A 12,293-nucleotide genomic window follows, 5' to 3' on the forward strand; every position below is an offset into this window, starting at 1 on the left:
CATTAACAAATTAATAAAATTCATAAAAATAAATAATGACGAAATCTACATCCATTATTAACTAATAATACTATATTAATTAGCAAGAGTTTTGAATAAAGCGCCATTGCACTGACTGCATAGATATGTGATTGATTACATGGTTATCAGTTCGACAAAAACGTCACTCGATCTGTCTATTGATGCAAGACGCGATCCAATTTATCATCACTAAGCTTTTGGCGGATTTTTCTGTAGCATTTTTTGGATTGTGATTTTCAAAGTCGGCGAGACTCAACAACGCCTTTTGATCAGTCCATCTAGGTATATTTAGTGTTACATATTTAAAAAATACTCTAGTTATAAGTACTAGTAGGTATAGATAAGGAACAGAAAAAAACATTTTTTAGTAGAAACTGTTAATATGGATACAATAGTAGGTTTCTACCTTCTTATGAATTATTCATGACAATGTTTTAGTCTTCCACATTTTATAATAGTATCTATTCACGAAGTTTGATGTAATATACTGTCCTTATAAAATTTGCTATGCTTATGAAATTTACACTACTTGAAATAATAATATATAGACCGTATAATATTGCAATAGTTACTAAAAAGTATACAAAATCTACATTTCAATCAATAGCACACGCATAGTATTAAACCGATTTGCAATAGGTTGTAACTTTTAATAACATTATAATAATATAATGTCGTAGAAACCTTGGGACACATAAAGTTATTTGTCACTAAATCTATGTTGCAAGAGAGAAGTAATAACCTAGCTCCGCGGTAGGCTTTATTTGCTATTGGCAAATGAAGCCATAAAGAACATTGCCATGTCTGTACCTACACATTGACCACTATGATGGTAAACCAACCAACCGCCTTGAGCAGTGGGACATGGTAACAAACCGTTATGATTTATTTACATCGATGTAGATATTAGATTAATGTTTCGACAAGCCATTTATCATGTCGATGTAGTCTTTGGCCCAAAACATTGTCCAGTTCCGGAATGTTAGCCTCCGTCTTAATAACACCCACTTCCTTAGTTATTAATACCTGTATACTAGATTTTACTATGTTTATCAATATAAACATAGCACACGGGAAAAGGCATAAGTCGTAATGACAAAAAAACGAAACAATTGGATATGAAAACAAACAATGATATGCGAGGTAATGGATGTAGAATAGACGAATCCAGTACAGGAAGGATTTACCGGTAATAAAACACAATATTATAGGTATAACTATTTATTACAAATAATGAACGCAGTGAGTAAATTTCTGAAATCAAAAGATGCTCTGCATAATTATAATCTTCTCTCGAAATATAACTTGATTAGTAGGTATTGAGAAAGATGCAGCCTTTGCGAGAGTTTATATTGTTGATCTCGGTTACGATCCAATGACAAAGTGCAACGAAACGTAAACGTAAAATATATTATATAAAATAATACCATGTCTTTCCATCAAGGTTTGTCAAAATAAACACCATTGGCCTCTAAGTATTTAATCTGCGAAATCTAATTAGATTTTAACCGTAGAAAAGAAGTAAAAATAAATTAATATAAATTATTGAGTGGCAGTAGGTACCCCTCGAACGATAATACAGAAATTAATAATTATAAATTGTAGCTTTTTTAGATAACTAATTTATAATTATTATACCATTATTACAGAAAAAAACTTGTTCATGTACATGTTCATGAAACATGTTCATGTAGATACATGAACATGTTTCGTCTTGAATTCTTCAAAAGTATAGTATTTTGGCATATTTGGCGTAAAAAACACTGATAGTAGGCACCAATTATTGGTGATGCGAGTAGGGCCAGAGCCACCGAATGATTAAACTTGTACATGATCCAAAATGTAAAAATATTAGAAATGTAGTAGATCGACGTGATTGTTAAGTCCTGCGGAAATACGTAATAAAGCAGCGTAAATTACTAAGTGGAATGGAATCAGTTTCGATAGGTCTTTTCTCATCAGTGATTGATCATCATATAAAATTATATAGGAAAATGCAGTGCTTCCCATTTTTTTGTATTGTTATTATTATATATAGAAAGCGAGAATTCATTATGAATGTAATCGGGCAAAAACAATATTTATTATCAGGCAAGTTGTTCTTTTTGTTGTAATGTTGATTTCAGCCATGTTCAAAGCCATTTCACCAAATTCATATAATTATCGAAGAATTTAAGTTACCCGTCATTGGATGTGTTGTAATAAAACCGTAGTTTAGTATGAAATGTATGTTATTCTATTCATTGGTTTTCGCGATTCAATCAATCGTGAAGGCACTATTACAACGCCAGATCTGAATTTAATAATGAGGCTTAATTTTATGGTGCGGTCGTAATCAATGCGGTCTGAGACTATCTTTATGAGTACTTTATACTTACTGTAATCTAATTCACTTTTTTCTAATCACGATGAGAGACCGACCACCTAAAAATAACTATTCAGTTCAGAGCTTCTTTTAAACGGTGGATACTTTTAGGTGCTTATGTATTTTGTTACGTATTTAGGTAGATTTGAAAACGTGTATTATCTGCTATATTTATTAAATATTAAATGTATGGATTAATGATATTCTCCCAAATTATTTATTTTCAATATACCACATTCTTAACTATTATTATGAGTGAATGCAATATTAATTATTTTAAATGTACTCTAGCCCATAATATCACATTTAATTTTCGTAACGTTTTAATTGTTGTTGAAAAATCATTGGACCTCTATAATAGACAATTCTTACCGGAGATTTTCTACAATTTATAGGTACGTCTGACAAATTATCAGTATTGTGGTGTAAAACTAGCTGTTACCGGTTGAAAATGTCAGTTTGGATGAAACCGGTGTTGGGTGGGTGTATTATAATAATTGTCGAAAAGTATTTATAAAATTATTACTATCGGTTTTTAAGTGTTTGTTATTTGTAATAAGTAATAATTAATTTACACCAAGAATTAAATAATGGGAAAGTGTCGTGGGTCGCAGGTCGCAGGTTCGATTCCTGGGTCCTGACAAGTACACATATTATTGTTCAATCAAGTATTGTATCAAGAGTATGGACCTAATAGGTTGAGCAAGTGGCTGACATCCATTTCTCGTAAAAACAAAATCGTTAATACAAACCTCTACTCTGTGGAGGAGGCCCCCATATGATCTTATTAGGATCGGATCGGGTCGAAAAAAAAATGGATAGGATTTTGTTTTAGGTAGACAAGTTATATTAAATCTATGGGTAGACATCTACAACAATTTTTCGCGGTTCACCTAGTCTGCGTAATTTAGTGTAACTAATGTTGAAATACTTGTTACTGCATCTAAATAAATTTGATTTTTATTATTGTAGTTATTTGTTATCTGTTTCGTTATCTGAAGATTCACTTTATACCATTAGAGCTAATACCAGTGCAATCATTCTCGTTCAGAACTGGCAGCGAGTCGCTCTGATTGTGATTGAAATCGATGATGATAAAATAATGTTCCCAATCAGAGCCGCGATATGCTCGCCGATATGCCATGTTTATTACACCTCATTTGGTCGGAGGCATGTAATCAAATTGATTCCGAACATTACGCCATGTTATTTTGATAGTGAGGAGTTGGATGCTCTTGTCGGAGATCAATCAGAGTGGCTGATGAAAATTTCGCTTATCATTTAATCGCAACGCACGATCGTGAGGTCATCGCGAATTTCGCCTTGAATTACCGGCACAGGTGCTCGCTATATTTTTACTGTTTTACTCTTTCACTTCATCTTTTGAGTCGGGGAATGTTTTTGTCGCATCCGCACGTTCCATCCCCACTGTGGACTAGTGTGAAGCCTGTTTAGCCCACAAGGTTTAAGAGTGTAATATTTTGCCACGTTTTTCTTAGCTCGTATTCTTGTTTATCCGGTGGTTGTTTATCCAGTACAAATCTTGCAATCGATTTTTAACTAACTTCCGACTAGCTAGACATTTGAAACTTTTAGAATATATCAGAACACGATGTCAATGCATTCTTTTAGTTTTAGATCGATTTAGCCATCTTTAAGTAGAATTGAATTCATTTTCAGTTAATTCTATTTTGTATGAAAAGTTATTTTGGAAGAAATCCGTAAAAAGTAAAATACTATTATTGGTTGCTAAGGGGGTGGTCCTAGCAACTAAATTATTAATATATACGTGCGTTACTATGGAAATAATATTTATTCAGTATTTCTATCAAGTACAATAAAAAGTTTTTATTAATACATAGAATTGTCAAGTTTACATGATTCAACAGAAAATTTAAAAACGTGGTATATAAAAAGTTCTTTTTATCTTGTAATTATTTTAATTTAACATACATTATTTGAAAACACCTCAGAGTGGTTGGATCATATGGGCGCGAATCCCGCTGGGTGTCGTATTTTGTTTCAAAAAGATTTTTATAGTGATAATATAATATTTCTATAAGGTGTTTTCAAATTATGTATGTTCAATAAATAATGTTAAATTCTTAAATCTTGTGAATTGTTCGTTGATTAAAAAAAATAGTTTTTTAAGTAATATTCACTCTGGATGCCCATAATATACTACAATTAAGAGCGAAACTTGCAAGTATTTTTTTTTTATTCATAACATTTACCAATTAACTTGATATCCCTATGTGAAGGGCGAAATTGTGTATGAGAAACCACTGGCTGTAATAATATTTTATATATTATTTTAATATATATTGTGACCTCACTGGGATCGAACCCGGAGCCCCCGGATGAGCCCCCAGAGCCGTACGCACTGGACTACGAGGTGACAGTGATAACATGACATAATTTAATAATATTAGTGCTGATTTTTTTCGTGTACAAGTACGTATTTGTCTGACTGGTTATGTTCTTAGGCCGTTTTGATATTAGGTGCGTAGGTTTTAATCATTTCAATCAGGTTAATAATTTTGGTATAATTTCATCAAATGATTGGTGTGTTTCGAGGCCCCCTTTAAAATCTTTTGCGAATCGATTGCGTCAACTGCGTCATAGAAAATCACTGCTGCGCCTACCTCGCGTTGTTTTTATTATTATCAATTTTGTTAAGGTAGATAAGGTGTGCAACTGTGGATAGCATATTGGTGTGAAATTAAATATTTTCCCCTTGGCGCCTGGGTCAGTAACTGGTCTTTACCTACAACTGGTTAGATTGGTTTGATAAAATGTAATTATTTTTCAATGATTTTGTGACGAAGATAAAATTATCGTTTATGAGTTATCATTTGATTTATTCAATCTCATTTATGGTAGTCAAACTATGTAATTAATTGCACTTAATTAATTGTGTATGTCGATTATTCAGTATTTTGTAACTATTTTGATAGACCATGCATTGGTGTAATAACCAAAATACCCATTGTTGACTAAATCCAGTGTACTTTTATTTCAAAGTATTGTGTGATTAAGACGTTTCATACGGCCTTTTCTATATACGCTATATTATATGGAGCCTAAATATATACAAAATAAGCTTAAACAGGTACTTGTGCTATAAAATGATTAAATGTCTGCTAGTCGCTTCGGATTGTAGATTAGTTTGTAGCTGTTTCCCCTTTGTCAATTTCAATACAATGTCAAATCCATTGAATACTTGATTATACATATTTTTATTGTTATGTAGGTATGGCTTTTAATGGCATAATATGTCGATACTCGGCGATAATTAGTGAACATAAGAAACAGGCTATCCTGAAATGATTGAATAAGAAATGAATCGTCAAATGGGTTCGCAATATGGAATTGAATCAGTAATTACTCTCGTATTGGACAAATTCATGGATTCAGCAGAATATGTATGTGCAGATATTGCCAATATGTTCAGGCACTAGGTATTTATCAGTAGGTACATACTATATAATATGCCATTCGTTTCTAAATTTTATCTTATAAAATAGCCAAATTACAAAATATTAATAATTGTGCCCTTGCTACGAAATCTACCACACTTAAAACGATTCAGAAATTCCATTAAGTGTTTTAATACTAATAATAAAGCATCTTTTTAAAATCTTATATGATTTTCGGTACTTTTGAACGTTGATTGATTAAAAAATCGTTGAAATGATCAATTTCAGTATATTTCACGGAATACTTTATTATCACAAAAATTTAATGTTTTCTTGGTTTTTTGACGTCAAATTTCCTACAAACCCCCTACCTATCCCCTTTAGGAATCATCACATTATTTCAGACACCCCCCGACGTGATGATACTGATACTGACGGTACTGATCGTACATTCGGTGTGGTTTGGTGGTAGTATGTAAATATATCCCACGTTTGAGTTATAGATTTGGGTCAGATGTAGGTTATTATTTTGCCACAAAATAATCTTTGTTTTGTTATCCACCTTTCTTTGCGCCATTTCTTCTCGCGACTTTTTCATTTCGATTCCCCCGCCGTGTCTCGTTAGTTCGCGCCGGGTCGCCGGTCGACACATCCGCGGAGTTTCTTTTCCGATTTGGAAACCGGGACAGATTAGCATATTCCATTACATTCCAATTTCTCATTCGCCGTCTGCACAACGCCAGTTCCACGGAATATTCCGACAGAGGCCAAATTAATTTTCTTGCCACCCTCTCACCCCACCACCCCGCCACCACAGCCGCGTATCCAGATATGTTTCTGTCTTGTTGCCGTTTTGTTATTGTGCAAGTCGGCGTTGCATATTTGGAATTTTAGAATGGATAACCGATATCTGGGCAAATTGAATTATAAATATTATTGTTCGTTCCTCATCGATCAATATTGAACATGAAATTATCTGTAGGTACCTACCATCTACTAGTCACGAAATTATCCATAATGCGCTGCCGACGACGCTATTAATCCATAAATTAAGAAAATCGCCAATCGTTATTAGGTTTCAAATATCATTTTTGTGTGTAGGTACTACATCTTACTAAACTAAATGTAATTTTTAAAGTCAGTTTTTGTTTTGAACAAATGTTATTGCAATGATTTTTTTTTCGAGTGCAAGCAGAAAGTATTTTTATGTTATGTATAAGTTTACTACTCATGTTTTAGATTAACCGATCGAAGAAATTTAGCATATTGTAAGGACATGTTGCCACATGGGTAGATCATCTTCGATCTTTATTTCGCTATGCAGAAAATATTGTGTTGTCATTTTTCAACTAATAATCGATAATTATTAATTCATCGTTCAAAAAAATAATTACAGTTTACACAGAATCGGATGTTATTTTAATCTATATACAGGAATGGATGTTAACCAATCGTTCATCCCGTTGAGTGAAATTATAGGATATCCATGACCGTAATTTCTGTTCCGTTAATTCTTTTGTATACCGTAAAATTGCAGTGCCTGCCGCAATACTTAATCTATGTGACATTATAAATTTAATATTTAAAAAATCGATTATGCAGTATCACGATAAATTGATTAGGTATAACAATATTTAACCTTTTACCAACTGACCGATATCACGAACGTATTCTGCGAGAGTGAATTTGGCGCAGTGCCAATCTGTTCGCTTGCCTCTTTACGTAATTCTGCAATATTTTTGTATTTTTGTATTTCCTTGTTCATCGCAGTTGTTGCTCAAATGACTTTGATGTATTAGCACTGAGGGGGCTGCTGGTCTTCTTTCTTTACTAAATTAACTGTTTTAATTAATATCCCAGTTCAAAATTAACTGCTTTCTTCACTGAAATAATAATATATACCTATTTTAAATTATCAAGCTCATAGGAAAACAGAGAGTTCCTCATTATATCGTGATGGTTTTTTTTTTTTTTTTAAATTTATTTAGTAATTATTGTAGTTTAAAACATACCTATTTCTAGCTCAACTAGCTTCAGTTCCACTATAGATTACAATAATAATTATTGTTAAGCGTTCAGGAACTGCTACCCACTAAATACTAAATTTTTGTAAAGAAATCTTTTGTCTATTTCCTATTACAATATTTCCATCGAAAAATCCAGTCGACTTTTTCCTCCATAATAAAAAAAAAGTTTATTTTGGGAAAGTTCTATTTCCAGACAGACAAACTTTTCTCTTATGAATCAGAGTCGCCGTTCATCGCCAAAGAGCAACAAGGCATTCCTCGATATTAATTCGCCGCGGCGGAATATCGGCGAGCTCACCTAATAGGTTACAATAACGAAAGTATAAATCATATTGTCATAGTTTATGGCCCCGCCGGAGAATTTCGAAACGACAGGCAGGCGATGGAGTCTTGCGCACCGCGAGGGTATCATGCGGAGACCACAGTCGATTTCCTTGCCCGCGGTTTGTTTGCTTTATTGACTGCCCGTGATTTACCGTACCCGTAAATATGTTGTGTTGTCTCCTATATATTGACTCATTTAACTACATAATCTAGCGAAGTGGTATGTCGTGAAATACGTACGTATAGTGTAATAAAATAAGTACCTACCTTCTTGCCAATTTGCTAATCTTTCTAATTATTATAGGGTTATCGATTCAATATAGACGGTCATTTGCGTTAGTGGCGCCCACCTATATATTAATGCATCTCGATGATAGATGGTTTTAAGATGTTTATGCTGGAGGCGTATGTATGCCCATAATTCCTTGGAAATATCAGGACTGAAGTACCAACAAATCCATCTTTGAAAAACCAATAATAAAAGACACTTGCAACCTTCTGTCTTAGGAGAACTATTCTATTATTAAGGACCGGATCTTCATTGATGCCAGTTGAAGCTAGAGCAACATCTTACCGTTTATCTTTGGCAGCAGGTCTTGAAGGAGAGCATGGATTTTTCACGGACCACAGTTTCGATATAGAATTGACGATGGATTGATGGGCTAAAACCGCCTTCAATTCTTAAACGCTTACTTGTCACTGTTTCATAATTTGTTGGCTCGAGATTAAGTATCGATTAATCACAAATTGTACCGTAACATTAATTCGCATCTCTTCCATCGGTAAAAAATGGTGACCCAGTATTTATAATTAAACTATAAATCTAGTAAGCGACGTCTATCTATTGGTACGTTGCGAAAAGCTGTAGGTATATTATGTAGGTACACTTGAGACATAATGTCTTAGCTAGTAGGTCCATGGTGTCGGTACGTACTAGTGACTAGTTACCTACCACATAACAGATTAATAAATAGAATTCCGATAGGCTATACACTACATTTTGACGCAGGGTTTTGAATAGTATGTGAGTGTCCTACGAAAATGAACAACACATTATAGACATGCAATAGTGTGTTGCAACCTTCAAATACACCAATATTGAATGCGCGTCAGTGCATAAACCGAGAGCAGTTATCAGAACGAAGAACAAGTGTCTATTTGACACGTTTGACAGTTTATTCCATAGCTTATTCCTCGAGATCGGTTGCCTGTTTCTCCACAGCCGTTAGGTACCTACTTCAGTTTCCATTATTTCTGAGTTCCCTGCTAGTTACAATATTAAATACGTTATTAAATTATATTGAGATATTTCTCCGTTGTGTTCTGCTCGAAGTATTGTCGTTTTTTTGTATATTTTGTATTAATTTTTAATTGTTTATTTTTTGTTATTACAGATCCGATGAGGACGACCCGAGTGGGAGCAAATACACGAGGATGGACGACGACAATATACAAGACAAAGAACGGTTTGCCAGGTCAGTAATAATCCAATTATTATCGATGGCTTTTTAAGTAGAAGTTTTACATTTTCTGTTGAGTAATAACATAAATATCAGCTACGTATAACATTATTAATAATAAATACATAATGACTTCCTATGAAAATTTTCTGTACCTATGCCGGAACAAATAATTACGTTACGAGTATTTAGATGTATCTATTCTGAAAGCTTCAAAGTCAAATGGCCACGTAGTAATTACGTTGTATCTATACGCCAGCGCTTCCCAAAAATTTCGCGTCACGATACATTATTCAAATCATACAATTTTTCCGACACCGATGAATACTGATGTACGTACGTACCTATCTACATTCTTCTAAAATTCTTAAATCTTCTAAATTAACATTTAAAAAAATAACCAGACGCAATTCTTCGCTATAATATATAAAGCATTTTTATGTTGGCATAATATAATAAGGTGTAACGACTGTAACGTACATATAATATGTATTCTATGAAATCTATAGTCATGAAAATTGCATGTCGACTGGCATAAGTGTTTCATAACCATTAATAGTTTTACCAACGGTAGATAATAATGGTGACTAGCTGAGCCAGTCTGTCTCGCTAGGTCTTGCAGACAGCTTTTCGTCATAGTGACTTGGTGTTGGATTTTAATATAAAAATTGTAAAGCGTGTATAGACGGCGCCATAGTTTTCCCTTCGGGATGGATTTTCATTCACGTCAGACAATTGAAAATTTAGCTGATTTGTCAGTTTTACGATCTGCATGTCGTCATTGCCAATACAAATTTGGAGTCATGTGCGTAGTCTATTCTGGAGTCTGGCCTTCTCAATATCGTCTGACACCATTTCAGGCTGCTAGGCCTAGCAGAACAGCTGGCAATCGCCGATTGCTACCACTGTCATTTTAATTTTAATACAATATATGTATAGGTATGTGTATTTAAATATGATAAATAATTATACATCTCAATCGTGATTATCATAAATAGCAATCCAATATAACGCGAATATTAATCTCTTTCGGGTCCCATTTACATAATAGAAAAAGGTTAGCAGCATAAAAAATAAATTTAAACATTATTTTGTTTCATTGTCTATAAAAAATAAATGCTCGGAGCCATAGAATAATATTTTAAAAATCATATTTTGATTTAAAAAATAACCTTAAACAATATAGTTTCCCGGTGCGGGACATTCATATCGAGACAAATGTTGATAAATAATGAAGCAATACATATTATATCTGATAAAAATAGGAATTTATAAGACCTAAAGATGTGGAATCAGCTTAAAGAGGCCTTCATACAGCAGTGGATTGATACAGGTTGATGACGATAATGACGATATAAATGTGTAGGTACACAAATTAAAAAAAATATTGCAGTTTATATGACCAAGAAGAGTAGAATTAGGTTGGGATAACCTTCATCCAGCAGTGGATTAATCTTGGTTGATGATGATAATGACGATATTATGAATGGGTAAATATAATATCAGCAATTTTGATAAATATAGCAATTCATATGACCGTCAGAAATTCAAACAACTTAGAGAGGCCTTCATCCACCGGTGGATTGGTTCAGGCTCATAATGATAATGGAAATATAAATAGATATAATATAATATAACCGATTTTGATCAATACAGCAATTCAAATGACAGAAAGGAGTAGAATCAGGCTTGGGAGGCCATTATCCAGTAGTAGATGGGTTCAGGTCAATGATGATAAAGACGATAGAAATAGGTATAATATAGTAGTAGAATCAGGTTGCGGAACCCTTCATCCAGCAGTGGATTGATCCTGGTTGATGATGATGACGATATGAATATGTAGATAAATGTAATATCACCGATTTTGATAAATACAGAAATTCATATCACAGAAAGGAGTAGAATCAGGCTAAGGAGGTCTTTATTAAGCAGTGGATTGGTTCAGGTCGATGATGATGATGATGACGATATGAATATGTAAATAAATATAATATCACCGATTTTGATAAATACAGAAATTCATATGACAGAAAGGAGTAGAATCAGGCTAGCGAGGTCTTTATTAAGCAGTGGATTGGTTCAGGTCGATGATGATGATGATGATAATGATGATGATGACGATATGAATATGTAGATAAATATAATATCACCGATTTTGATAAATACAGCAATTCATATGACAGAAAGGAGTAGAATCAGGCTAGGGAGGTCTTTAATAAGCAGTGGATTGGTTCAGGTCGATGATGATGATGATGATAATGACGATATGAATATGTAGATATATATAATATCACCGATTTTGATAAATACAGAAATTCATATGACAGAAAGGAGTAGAATCAGGCTAGGGAGGTCTTTATTAAGCAGAGGATTGATCCTGGTTGATGATGATGATGATGACAATATTAATATGTAGATAAATATAGTATCACCGATTTTGATAAATACAGCAATTCATATGACAGAAAGGAGTAGATTCGGGCTAGGGAGGCCATTATCCAGCAGTGGATTGGTTCAAGTCGATGATGATAAGATGGATAGAAATATGTATAATATCACAAATTCGTTAAACCAATAGTAGTAGAATCAGGTTGCGGAACTCTTCATCCAGCAGTGGATTGATCCTGGTTGATGATGATAATGATTGTGATGACGATATGAATATGTAGATAAATAA

General features: G+C 33.5%; 1 protein-coding gene across 9 annotated transcripts in view; it reads left to right on the forward strand.

Annotated features, from left to right (window-relative positions):
- tgo (Aryl hydrocarbon receptor nuclear translocator homolog tgo) overlaps positions 1-12,293 on the forward strand; it is a 228,041-nt gene that overhangs the window by 101,243 nt on the left and 114,505 nt on the right. For all 9 annotated transcript variants that reach the window (XM_085947246.1, XM_085947247.1, XM_085947244.1 and 6 more), the window contains one exon: positions 9,551-9,631. In XM_085947246.1, the coding sequence (XP_085803372.1) occupies positions 9,551-9,631 (81 nt within the window). The remainder of the gene's footprint in view (positions 1-9,550; positions 9,632-12,293) is intronic.

Source organism: Rhyacophila brunnea, unplaced genomic scaffold (assembly GCF_057557595.1).
Source record: "Rhyacophila brunnea isolate RB1 unplaced genomic scaffold, BYU_Rbru_1.0 scaffold_2, whole genome shotgun sequence".
Classification (NCBI taxonomy): Eukaryota; Metazoa; Arthropoda; class Insecta; order Trichoptera; family Rhyacophilidae; genus Rhyacophila; species Rhyacophila brunnea.